General features: G+C 41.6%; 1 protein-coding gene across 1 annotated transcript in view; it reads right to left on the reverse strand.

Annotated features, from left to right (window-relative positions):
• The window catches only part of ITGBL1 (integrin subunit beta like 1), a 500590-nt gene that overhangs the window by 26566 nt on the left and 459554 nt on the right, over positions 1 to 14470 (reverse strand). Inside the window, exons 9-10 of the mRNA XM_056555676.1 lie at positions 9813 to 9929; positions 7937 to 8083 (exon numbers count right to left, since the gene is read on the reverse strand). Of these exons, the coding sequence (XP_056411651.1) occupies positions 7937 to 8083; positions 9813 to 9929 (264 nt within the window). The remainder of the gene's footprint in view (positions 1 to 7936; positions 8084 to 9812; positions 9930 to 14470) is intronic.

The following is a 14470-nucleotide window of genomic DNA, read 5'->3' on the forward strand; positions in this document are numbered from 1 at the left end:
GGCTCAACCTCGCTGACTGCTGAGAAGGCATGGGACAGAAGGACTAGGCAGAGGCAAGGTCAGACGTAGCAGAAGGTCGGGGCAGGCGGCAAGGTTCATAGTCAAATGGAATAGCAGAAGGTCTGGAAACACAGGCTTTGGACAACACTAAACGCTTTCACTGGCACAAGGCAACAAGATCCGGCAGGGAAGTGCAGGGGAAGTGAGGTAATATAGCCATGGAGCAGGTGGAAGCTAATTAGGCTGATTGGGCCAGGCACCAATCATTGGTGCACTGGCCCTTTAAATCTTAGAGAGCTAGCGTGCGCGCGCACTAAAGAGCGGAGCCGCGCTCGCCAGGACATGACAGCCGGGGGCCGGGACAGGTGAGTGACTTGGGATGCGATTTGCGAGCGGGCGCGTCCCGCTATGCGAATCGTATCCCCGCCGGCAATGTCAGTGCAGCGCTCCCGGTCAGCGGGTCTGACCGGGGCGCTGCAGAGAGAGAAACGCCGCGAGCGCTCCGGAGAGAAGCAGGGACCCGGAGCGCTCGGCGTAACATTGGGCTTGAGGTGAATCGCTGCTGTTAAATAGCTTTTCTGTGCAACACACACTGCTCTCTGTCCCTCTCTGCAATAGAACGCTCATGTGACTGGGAGATGAATCGCTGCTGTAAAAATGATTTTCTGTGCAACACACACTGCTTTCTGTCCCCCTCTCTCTCTCTCTGCAATAGAACGCTGATGTGAATGGGAGGTGAATCACTGCTGTAAAAAGGATTTTCTGTGCAACACACACTGATGTCTGTCCGTCTCTCTGTAATAGAATGCTGATGTGACTGGCCACAAGATGGCTGCCGATTATATAGGGCTGTGGCATCACAGGGGTGGCTGGCTGCTGATAGGCTGCATGCTGCATGTGATTCAGGGTCATTCCACCGACCCTTGTTCCTGCCTTCCCAGCATTCCTTGCCCCATGTCCTCATATGTGGATCCGCCATTTTAGATGCCCAGCCCCTGGAGCCTGGACTACACTAAATGGAGTTTAATTAAGTGATTTTTGCGATTGAATCGTGGCAATATTAACATTCATTACGAATAACATTTTTCCTGAAATTCGTTACGAATTTGGATTCGTCAGTTTCGATTTGCTCATCCCTAGTCCTAACTGTGTTGTATGATCTGTCTCTATGGCCCAAATCTTCCCTTAAACAAAGTATGTGCACACTGCCATATCGGAGAGAAGTGTGGGTACAGGTGAGAGGGCAGTGAGCAGATTAGCAGCCTAGAGTCGCCACCTCCTACTCTAGTCGTCAAGTCCTGGGTAAAAAAAAGTATGGGAACTCACCTAAGATGTCCACTCAAGGGCTGGTCTTGCAGGACTCCTTCTAATAGGAACAGTGTTCCTGCTGTGGAAAAAGCCCAGGAACTCTGTTCCCATGTGTTACTACAGGACTTATGCCCTGTCCTACTGCCTGATTCCTCCTTCCCCTGGTTCCCATTCTCTTTGCAGTCTTTCTCAGCTCTTAATACACTAAGCCTGGCTAAGTTAAGAGCCCAGAACTGAGAGTGTTTTCTTTGAGCCTCTGGCCCTACTTCCACCCACTGCCACCATGCCGCCATGCATATAAGGCATGTGCTCACTGGCTGTATGGAGGTAAGACTCAAAGGCTCAGAATACATGCTGGATATATATAATAGAGGGTGCCCTGCTACACATTCCTCAGTAAAGGTGCCCCTTTTTCGAGCAAGGTTGTTTTGGGTTTTTGTGCAGGTTATTTGGTGCAGGCAGTTTTGATTATCTCCCTCAATGTGTTTTCTATGGTTTTCCATAAAACTGCAGGTAAAGCAAGTTTTAATCATGGCATCTATCATTGTGATGGAAAGACATAGCACTACTTGCTGTGCTGTTCTCTTCTGGGACTTTTGATTAAACATCCAATGCAGAAGTGAATAGAGCCTAAACAAAATTCTATAAGGAAAAGTGATTATTAACTGCAACATCAGTATCTCGGGCACTATTACCAGGCTTAATGTGCTTTCATAATACTTTTCCATTTAAAGTTCAATACAAACTTGAAAATAAGTGCCCATGTACTTGTAATGACAGATGCAGACAAATATGTACAGGCTGTAGATTATAATTGTTTCACTTCCAAAGCAATTCCCAGAATCCTCTTATCATCTGTCTGTGTTGATGATACCTTATCTGGAACCTTTTGCTGAGAACTAATTACTTACTCATTAGCTAATGACTTAAGCCCCGCGAAAGCAGCTATCAAACGGGAAGAACTTACAAACTTGGCATTTGACCTTAATTTTGTGGTTTGCTTAAATGAATTGCCCTTTAAACACCAAACATTATTTGACAGAAACATGTACAGGCTTTTCATTGTAGAGCCTCAACCCCTTAAAGGAAATGTCATTATAACATGTAAACATATTGGCCGACATTTATCACTGTCTTTAGACTGTTATTTGTGTCTATAAAAGGCTCAAAAATGGCGCAAGCAGGGTTTATTTGCACCTTTTTTGCACTTTTTGGTTTACACATTTCTGCTGATTTTGAGTTGCAATCCACTGATTTTGGCAATACACATGATATAGAAGTGTTTTATTAACTGCACCTTTTTGTGAAAAGGTGCAAAAAAAGGCGCAAAGCCACTGAAAAGTCTCCTAAACTACACCAGCCCAGACTTAGCTGAGCTTTTTGGTGTATGTGAAGAGAGAAATTTCAGAAAATGTGACCTGCACAAAATGTATCAAATGCTCTGTGACCATTTAATAAATCTGCACACAAAAAAAGGTGTAGAGAATGCTTCACTTACACCTACAATGATAAATGAAGGCCATTGTTTAATCCGGTTTTTATTTTAACCCCTCACGGGCTTTTAACCCCTCAGGACACGGGCTTTTTCCGTTTTTTCATTTTCAATTTTTCCTCCTTAACTTTAAAAAATCATAACTTTTAAAAATGTTCACCTAAAATTATATATAATGGCTTAATTTTTGCATCACTAATTCTACTTTGTAATGACATTAGTCATTTTACCCAAAAACCTACGGTGAAACGGGAAAAAAAATCAATGTGCGACAAAATTGATGAAAAAACACTATTTTGTAAGTTTTGGGGGCTTCTGTTTTTACGCAGTACATTTTTTGTCAAAAATGATACCTTATCTTTATTCTGTAGGTCCATACGGTTAAAATGATACCCTACTTGTATAGGTTTGAATTTTTATCACTTCCGAAAAAAATCATGAATACATGCAGGAAAATGTATACGTTTAAAATGGTCATCTTTTGACCCCTATAACTTTTTTATTTTTCTGTTTTCAGGGCGCTTTGAGGACTCTTTTTTTGTGCTGTCATCTGAAGTTTTTATCAGTACCATTTGTGTTCTGATCAGACTTTTTGATCACTTTTTATTCACTTTTTTGTGGTATAAAAAGTGATCAAAAATGCGCTATTTTGGACTTTGGATTTTTTTTGCGCGTACGCCATTGAACGAGCGGTTTAAAAAGCGGTATATTTTTATAATTCGGACATTTCCGCACGCGGCGATACCACATATGTTTATTTTTATTATTATTTACATAATGTTTTTTTTATTTTTGGAAATGCCGGGTTATTCAAACTTTTATTAGGGGAAGGGATAATTGAAAGGGTTAATGATTTTTTTACACTTTTCTTATGCAATATTATAGCTCCTATAGGGGGCTATAACATTGCATGTACTGATCTTTTACACTGATTGATCCATCTCCATAGGAATGGATCAATCAGTGTTTTCGGCGATTGAATGCTCAAGCCTGGATCTCAGGCTTGAAGCATTCATTCGGCGACCGGACAGCACAGGAGAAGGTAAGAAGACCTCCTCCTGTGCTACAGCTGTTCGGGATGCCGCGATTATACCACGGCGATCCCGAACAGCTCCCTGAGCTAACCGGCAACTTTCACTTTCGTTTTTAGCCGCGCGGCTCAGCTTTTAGAGGCGGGTCCCGGCTTCACTATGACGCCGGGCCCGCCGCGATATGATGCGGGGTCACCGTGTGACCCCGCGTTATATCGCAGGACCGGGACCCAGGACGTACTCATACGTCCTGGGTCCTTAAGAGGTTAATATACATCCATCATTTAATAAACAAACATCAAGCTGGTTTAGATTATAGAAAAATTTACATTAAAAAAATCAACGTGAATTATCTTTTCAAATAAAAATATTTAATCCTCATTTTACTAGATATTCTATCATCCATATGATGTAAAATGATTATGTCCAAGCTTTGTGATAAAGCAGTACAAATATATATATATATATATATATATATATATATATATATATATATATATATATAAAGGAACAATAGGAGCAGTGGTGGACATACAAGATTAGGGCCAGATTCACCCAACATTTTTACTGGCATAGTTATCCAGGTGTAAAATTGCGGGCATATTTTTTTAATCCTATTTTTGCAAGCACATTTTTTATTTGCATCTGCACTTTTTTTCTTCAGTTACTCTGTAGCTTTAAAACATTTAGCTTTTATTGATAAAGGGGTACTCCGTCCCTAGACATCTTATCCCCTATCCAAAGTATAGGGAATAAGATATCTGATCGCAGGGTTCCCGCCTCTAGGGACCCCCGCGATTCCGGATTTGGCACCCCAGACATCCAGTGCATGGAGTGAACTTCGCTCCATGCTGTATGACTGGCGATGCGGGGCGGAAGCTTGTGACGTCACAATCATGCCCCACTTGGGATGTCACGGTCATGCCCCCTCAATGCAAGTCTATGGGAGGGGGTGTGGTGGCCGTAACGTCTCGAGCCTCGGGGGCTGCACCTGATGCTCTAAACGAACGCCAGGTGCAGCAGAGTGGGACCCCCGCTATTAGACATCTTATCCCCTATGCAAAGGATAGGGGATAAGATGTCTAGGAACAGAGTACCCCTTTAAAATGATCCCTAAACCTGTCTTTCTGGTCAATTAGCTACCCAAACAGCATTAAAAAAAAAACAACGCCCTAAACATTCCAGCCACAATCCTTTTGATAAGCTCAAAAAATTATTTTCTTGTGAACAATCAAAAAAAGAGCACATTTAAAAATATGCGTTCACAAATATATAGCACATCACTTATTTTGATTTTTATATGCTGTGTGGACAAAAAAACACTTTCCCATAGACTTTTTTAGTTTGAAAATAAATAATCCTGAAAATATATTGTGTGAACATAGCCTTTCGCCAACCAGAGCAGATTATTATATTTCAATCATTTCTGTGTCCAAATTTATAGATATTTAAATCCCAGAATACTCTTTGAAAACATACAAAAACTACTTTGGCATACACAAAGGGCACAGCCGCACAATCTCATAACTTAACTGTGTCTTATCTAGACTGATCACTCATATATATATATATATATATATATATATATATATATATATATATATATATATATATATAAAGCATTCACATCATATCACTCATTGCACATTGAAGGGTAATATGATGTTTATGGGAGATGACCCCCGTGTCAGCATAGAATCTACTTTGTGAAGAGAAGATAATGCAGACTTAATGTGACATCATCCAGTTGTCTGTTTATACAAAGACTAAAGGACATGGCTTGTTCCCGGCAGTGATAACTAAGTCAGTGTCACATAGAAAAACACATTTCAGTTTTTCAGAACATTGTCTACAATTATTTCAACTCAATGTGCTCCACTGCCACTGTTTACAAAGAATTATTTCCCCAATGATAATGTTGTAACAGGGTGTGATGAGGGAAGATGTTGTTACCCTAGGGGCAGGTGGCATTAACCCATTGTATTCATGACGCCAGGGCGTAGTTTATCCTCGATACCACCCTAAGGTATACTGCTGGATCCTAGGCTAGGCACGGGGGGCAAAAATGACTCCGACGCCAAGTTACGGATAACGGTAGCTTTACTGAGGGTAGACCGATGGTAAAGTCTATACAGTTCAGCCAGGGCCCACGGAGGTGACCAGTGACTCAGAGACCTTAGGGGCTTGCTGGGATTTGTAGTAGGACCGGACAATTTAATGCAGGCCACGCTGATTTGACAGATGACAGGGACTGACTTGACTTGACTGAAGACTGACAAAGCTATGACTGTATCTTACTTGCATTTGATGTTGGCTGCAGGACTTGACTTTGAGGCCCCCAAAACTCTGGACACACACACTAGGCATCACCGACCTCAGCAAAGACTTATCTCCAAAGACAGTAAGCTAGCTCCACCCAGGGCTTATATGGGGGAGACTATCAGGGAGCCCATAGGTCACTCTTGGGGTCACCTGGTCACTGATACCTCCTGGGTGACAATCACATGACATATCACATGGTGCAACTTTTAAAGCAACAAGACATTTTATAATACATTACAATGCAGAAAATATGTACTGGGGGGAAACAAGTACATGGGAGCCTAGGGGACACTGAAGGGAGGCTGCCGGACAGGGCAGAAAGTTTACGAGGTAACATCTACCGTACTAGGCCACCTCAATAACATCTAAATGAAATATATATTATGGAAACCTTTTGTCACTCTTTAAAGGGGTTCTCCGGTGCTTAAACATCTTATCCCCTATCCAAAGGATAGGGGATAAGATGCCTGATCGCGGGAGTCCCGCAGCTGGGGACCCAGGGATCATGCACGCGGCACCCCCTTTGTAATCAGTGCCCGGAGCGTGTTCGCGCTGGGACTGATTACCGGCGACCGCAGGGCCGGCGGCGTGTGACGTCACGCCTCCGCCCCCGTGTGACGTCACGCTTCGCCCCTCAATGCTAGCCGACGGGAGGGGGCGTGATATCTATCACGCCCCTCCCGTAGGCTTGTATTGAGGGGCGGCGTGTGATGTCACACGGGGGCAGAGGCGTGACGTCATATGCCGCCCGCCCAGCGGTCGACCATAATCGGACCCGGAGCGAACACGCTCCAGGCACTGATTACAAAGGGGGTGCCGCGTGCATGATCCCGGGGGGTCCCCAGCTGCGGGACTCCCGCGATCAGGCATCTTATCCCCTATCCTTTGGATAGGGGATAAGATGTTTAAGCACCGAAGTACCCCTTTAAGTCTACATTGCCAAGAAGAGGCACAGAATGCATGTTGATGTGCAGGGTAGATGCAGGGCAGATGTTATGGCCCAAGGGGCAGATGATATTAACCCCTTCTTGTCGTGACACCAGGGTGTGGTTTAGCCTTAACCACCCAAAGGTAATAAAGCTTTACCTGGGTTAGGCAGGGACAATGAAGACACCAATGCCAGATTAAGTATAACTGCAGCTTTACTGAGACAAGACAGGTGATATAGTGTTTGCAGTACAGCCAAATATCCAGGGGAGGTGACCAGTGACAAAAGGGGACCTTGCATGCTTGCTGGGACTTGCAGTAGTTAGACTGACTTTAGTGCAGGCCCCGCTAACTAAAGATGGACTTGACTTACTGAAAACTGACTTGTGGCTGCAGGAATTTAGGCTTGAGGCCGTTAATGCTCTGGACACAGACACTGAAACAACTTGACTGGACTTGACCTCAGCAAAAGTAGCTATGAGCTAAGAGAGATTGCAGCCCCTCCCCTTGTTATATAGGGGGGCTGTGCAAGGAGCACATAGGTCACTTGGGGGGTCACCTGGTAACTGGAGCCCTCTGGGTAACAATCATGTGGTACAAACATTAAAGCAACAGTACATTAAATGAGGCAAACCTATATACATAATGGGGTTATGCTGCAAGGGAGCCCTGATGACATGCAGGGACTCTGCCTGACAGGGCAGGAGGACAGTATGGGGACACATCATCCCGTACTGGGACATCATATGGATGTAACAAAGTTTCAGACACAAAGTGAACAGCTTATGTTTTGCAAAGTAACATTTGATTGACAGGACAATTACTGGCAGATTTATGCTACATTGTAAGCCCGTACCTTTTCCAGAGCATAGAATTCCATCTGATGATTCACACTGGCTTTTGCTCTCTTCCTCTGTCATATTGCAATTTCTTGCATGTTGGCACAATTTTCCAAACCAGCCGGCCTCACAAATACATCGACCACAGGAACACGTGCCATGTTCTACAAAACCATTAGAAACACACAAAGAGTTTAGAATTTATTCATAATTACACAGTTGATTTTAAAGCCAAAGTTGAAAGTCTATAGCCACCTTTGAGCACTGTTTTATAGTTTGAGTAGCTTTGTACATACAATACATATATTACGGCTCATCAATTAGAACAGCACTCCTATCATGGCAGCAGTTGTCCTGTCTACAAGGACCTTACTTCTTTTCACAACTACATATAGGAAGTTAGCCGTGCATGTACTTTGCCCTCTAGGCTGAAGTCAATGGAAATTACAGTGAACTCACATATACTTCGAAATATTAAGACAATATTGAGGCATGGCTATAGCTTCACATATTTTTGGCTGGATAGAATTGCCCTACTTGGACGATCCACCCTAAGTACACGCGGCGTCAGGAAAGTCAGACAGGCCAGGTCAGCAACATGGGGCAAATACAGTACAAACTCAATAAGGGTAAACCAGAGACAAGCCAGAAGTCAGAAACCAAGAGGGCAGTATAGTACAAAATCACAAACCAGAGGCAGTTTCAGGAGAGCGAGGGTAAAACCAGGAGTAATGTCTATTCAAAATCAGAAGCGAGAAGTCAAATTCAGGAAATAGGCAATGGTCAGGAACCAAGGAAAGCTGAATAGAACACAGAAAATTAATGAGAACTGAAAACCGAGACACAGAGTAGTAATTAAGTGCACTGTGTGCACTGACAACAGGAGCTTAGGCAGCGTTCACACCCATGTGTCCAACAATCCCTGCGGTGCTCAATCCTCTCCAGGTCAAAACATGTGAAGTAAGAGAAGATAAGAAATCAGGAGGCACTCACATTTAGATGGTGGATCACGGCTTCTTTATTGTGGATGCGGCAGTCTGCTGACAGCGGCGTGGGACGCCAGAGCGATGGCGCTCTGACGTCCCACGCCGCTGTCAGCAGACTGCCGCATCCACAATAAAGAAGCCGTGATACACCATCTAAATGTGAGTGCCTCCTGATTTCTTCTCTTCTCTTACTTCACAGAAAATTAATGAGGATTGCAGGAAGACTAATCACAGGTGTGGAAGGCAGTGCACTGTTCTGTAATGTACAGTACTACAATTCCAGTGATAACCAGAGCTGTTAATGATGCTCTAGGATATTACTCCTCATACACATATGATAAGTAAGGCAATGAATTTACAAATTCAACTGTAAAATTAATCTCAAGGGTGAAAATACTATAATATTTCTGGGTACTTAACACCTAAAATCTCTCCACTACCCTTTTATTTTAATTCATGATTTGTTGTACAAATCCTATTGAATATTGACATGCACATCAATCCAACAATAAAAAAATGACAGTCCTCAAACCATTGCTTGCAGTAGTTACCTTGATATTTATCCTGTTAACAGTAATAGTTTCTAATCTTATCATTCTAAATCCTACACTGTTTTTCCTGCCCTGTACTGTAACAAAGCAGTCGTGCAACAGTAAAAGTGTATCACTGGGAAAATCATAATGTACTGGAATAAACTACAATTGACTTGTATCATACTTTTAAACCTAAAACTAAAGTTTTGTGAAGCCCTCAATTTCTTATAGGACCTCCACATTTTATAGTTATGGATGTGTTTACTGCACATTCACACAATATGAGTAGGCAGCCAGCCTTTTATGTGTGAAATTTACATGCCAATGTAAAACGAACGTGTTTTATTTCACAGGCATAGAGCGAGAATTCTTACCTCCACAGACCATGCCTTCTAGGTCTTCACACTGCCGATCATCACATTCACAATGTTTTCCATACACCCTGTTGTCTCCAGGCGGGAAACAAGTGCACTGGCCACATTCACATTTCCCTGAAGTAGAGAATATCCACATACGTTAGATCAGTTTGTATTACATGGAATTGTTAAATTCTTTAAACAATAGAAGAACACAATTTAAACTTTACTTTCTCCATTGTAGGTTAAAACACACACTAGACTGATTTATTGTGGAAAAGTCAGCAGAAAATCTTCATAGATTTTGTCGCAGATTTGCTGCAGCTATGCGTTGATTTCATTGGGAAAATCACCAACATAAATTGGGAAAAAAAATCAACAAATATTCTTAAAAAATAAGTGACAAACTTTCATTAAGAAAGAATTCACACATACAGTATTCTGCGCATATTTGATACGCAGGATTTAAAGCTCCAGAATTCAAAGTAAACTAATGAGTTTCAAATCTGCAGCATCAAATAATGGCAGGATACTGTACACGTGAATACACATTAAAGGGGATATCTCACATTTAAAATCACCTATCTATGAGCAATTTTCAGGCACTAGACATTAAAGAAAGGGATTCTCTGCATGGGACACACCTATGTGTCAAAATGGACTCTAAAATCTTGTGCACCCATACAATAGCCGAAGAGCCATTCATTTGGTCGCTGCAGGGAAAATCTATGCCTAGACATTACTTTTCCAAATGATAACAGTTCCTTTAAAAAAAAAAAAAAAAAAGTGATATGAAAAACATATATATATCTTTTAAAGAGGTTGTCCAAAAATATATATCTTTTAAAGAGGTTATTGGAATGTAATATAACAAACTAGACCATACTCCCCTCACCCTGTCCAGCATTGTCACCCCTGTTTACTTACCCAAATGACGCACTGCCCCAGCTGTACAGTAGAGCTCGGACAGTGCATCATCCAGGAAAGTAAAAAGGCACCAAGACAGACTAAAGCAACAAAATTCTATTTGTAAGCAATATCAGTCCTTTCGTAATTACTAGAGGTTAGTACTGTCTATATAACATCCACAAAAAAAACAACTCTTGCCTTAAATAATAATGTCAACACTACATATAAAATAAATCAATCTTTATTGGGGAAAAATGTAAATCCCAAACTATCCATTGAAAACACATAGACAGAGCAGAAATATTTAAAAACATAAACTATGGAGAAAGCGCACTATGCCCTTTAATAAATAAATAATTCAGTAATAACACATTGCACTGTGATGTACAGATAGCAGTACCAATATAAAGTGCAACAATGCCATGTTATATGTCATTTTCTTTTCCCTGCCATTTCTTGTTGTATTGCAAGAAAAGGATACTATTAATGTACGTCGGGCAATACTGACTTTCAGCTCCCTCCAAAGATTTTCTATTGGATTCAGGTCTAAAGACTTGCTAGGCCACTCCAGGACCTCGATATGCTTCTTAATTGTCCTGGCTGTATGTTTTGGATCGTTGCCACGCTGGGAGACCCAGCCACGACCCATCTTACATGCTCTTATGGGGGGAAGGAGTTTGTTGGCCAAGATCTCGCGATACATGGCCCAATCCATCCTCCCCTCAATTCGGTGCAGTCGACCTGTCCCCTTTGCAGAAAAGCAGCTCCAAAGAATGATGTTTCCACGGTTGGGATGGTGTTTTGGGGGTTGTACTCATCTTCTTCCTCCAAACACGGCAAGTAAAGTTTAGACTAAAAAGCTCTATTTTTGTCTCATCAGACCACATGACCTTCTTCCATTCTTCTTCTGGATCATCCAGATGGTTATTGGCAAACTTCAGATGGACCTTGAAATGCGCTGGCTTGAGCAGGTGACCTTGCGTGCGCTGCAGGATTTTAATCCATGACAGCGTAGTGTGTTGCTAATGATTTTCTTGGAGACTGTGGTCCCAGCTCTCTTCAGGTCATTGACCAAGTCCTGTCGTGTAGTTCTAGGCTGATCTCTCACATTCCTCATGATCATCCCCGGGGCTCCGGTTCACGTGTAAAAAAGGTGTGTTCGAGCGCTCACTCCTGTAGAATAGCTTGGCTGGGATCGTGGCAGTAAGAAGTAGCCGGACACGGTTAAAGATATAATAACCGGATTTTATTTGTATAGATCCCAGATAACGCGTTTCGAGGGGTGGGACCCCCTCTTCGTCAGATCAATGATCATTGAGATCATTGATCTGACGAAGAGGGGGTCCCACCCCTCGAAACGCGTTATCTGTGATCTATACAAATAAAATCCGGTTATTATATCTTTAACCGTGTCCGGCTACTTCTTACTGCCACGATCCCAGCCAAGCTATTCTACAGGAGTGAGCGCTCGAACACACCTTTTTTACACGTGAACCGGAGCCCCGGGGATCTTCACCTCTTGCATTCTCAAGACGTCCAGGAATCCCAGGACGCCACGGTGTGAGCTGTACCCCCTGATTTCACTTTTCCCTTTGCAACGGGATACAAGCGCGATATGGTGTTGTGCCCACTGCACAACACCAGAAGGTGAGCAAGTTTTTTTCACCTCTTTGTCTTCGTTATATCTGAAAACTTTTACGGCACATTGTTGCGCTTCCCTTTTGTGTTTCCAATTTTTTTCTGCATATCGAGCACATTCCTCATGATCACTGATGCCCCACAAGGTGAGATATTGCATGGAGCCCCAGACCAAAGGAGATTGACCATCATATTGAACTTTTTTCTATTTTCTAATAACTGCGCCAACAGTTGTTAACTTCTCACCAAGCTGCTGGCCTATTGTCCTGTAGCCCATCCCAGCCTTGTGCAGGTCTACAATTTTAGACCTGATGTCCTTACACAGTCATCTGATCTTGCTCATTGTGGAGAGGTTGGAGTCTGTTTGATTGAGTGTGTGGACAGGTGTCTTTTATACAGGCAACGAGTTCAAACAGGTGCAGTTAAAGGGGTATTCCAGGAAAAAACTTTTTTTTATATATATATCAACTGGCTCCAGAAAGTTAAACAGATTTGTAAATTACTTCTATTAAAAAATCTTAATCCTTTCAGTACTTATGAGCTTCTGAAGTTAAGGTTGTTCTTTTCTGTCTAAGTGCTCTCTGATGACACCTGTCTCGGGAAACGCCGAGTTTAGAAGAGGTTTGCTATAGGGATTTGCTTCTAAACTGGGCGTTTCCCGAGACAGGTGTCATCAGAGAGGACTCAGACAGTAAAGAATAACCTTAAAGGGGTATTCCAGGCAAAAACTTTTTTATATATATATATATATCAACTGGCTCCGGAAAGTTAAACAGATTTGTAAATTACTTCTATTAAAAAATCATAATCCTTCCAATAGTTATTAGCTTCTGAAGTTTTCTGTCTAACTGATCAATGATGATGTCACGTCACGGAAGCTGTGCATGATGGGAGAATATCCCTTGCATGATGGGAGAATATCCCCATAGGAGCTGGACAGCTCCTGGGATGTGAGTCATCAGAAAGCAGTTAAACAGAAAATAGCAACTCAACTTCAGAAGCTAATAACTATTGGAAGGATTAAGATTTTTTAATAGAAGTAATTTACAAATCTGTTTAACTTTCCGGAGCCAGTTGATATATAAAAAAAGTTTTTGCCTGGTATACCCCTTTAACTTCAGAAGCTCATAAGTACTGAAAGGATTAAGATTTTTTAATAGAAGTAATTTACAAATCTGTTTAACTTTCTGGAGCTAGTTGATATATATATATATATATATATATATATATATATATATATATATATAAAGTTTTTTCCTTGAATTCCCCTTTAATACAGGTAATGAGTGGAGAACAGGATGGCTTCTTAAAGAAAAAAATAACAGGTCTGTGAGAGCTGGAATTCTTACTGGTTGGTAAATGATCAAATACTTATGTCATGCAATAAAATATAAATTTATTTAAAAAAAAATAATACAATGTGATTTTTCTGGGTTTTTGTTTTAGATTCCGGATTCCGTCTCTCACAGTTGAAGAGTACCTATGATAAAAATTACAGACCTCTACATGCTTTGTAAGTAGGAAAACCTGAAAAATCGGCAGTATATCAAATACTTGTTCTCCTCATTGTAAATTATGTCTGGAATGGCCAATCATCTTCTAGGATTCTTATTGTTAAACATGTTATTATCAATAGTAGTTTCTTCTTTCATTCCCATCCTTCCTTCTAAGCAAAATTTATTTCCCAATGACGTTAATCTTAAACTCATAAACTAAGCAAAATATTATATTGGTTATCTATGCTTCAGGCAAAAGAATTCATTTGGTCATGTATCCACTTCTTTGTCTTCCTTGCCATTGACAGAATGTTCATGTCTTAGCAAACACTGAAGATCAAAAGGCTCAGCAATTTATCTGCCTTTCTCCTTGACTGTCTTAATTATACATCCAGGATTAATCACCAATAATGATGTCGCGAACATAAAATTTTCGGTACACTTCAATGGGCAGGCAAATTGTAAAACCCACAGGGACTCTTTCTGGCCACAATAGTGATTTAAAAGTTGTTTCAAGGGGACTAACACCTGGACTGTGGCGTGCCAGAGTGGGATCCATGGCAAAACTCCCATGGAAAATGACAAAGTTGATGCAGAGTCTGGTTTTAATCCATAACCCCTTAAGAACCAAGC

The sequence above is a fragment of the Hyla sarda genome, chromosome 2 (assembly GCF_029499605.1).
Source record: "Hyla sarda isolate aHylSar1 chromosome 2, aHylSar1.hap1, whole genome shotgun sequence".
NCBI lineage: Eukaryota > Metazoa > Chordata > Amphibia > Anura > Hylidae > Hyla > Hyla sarda.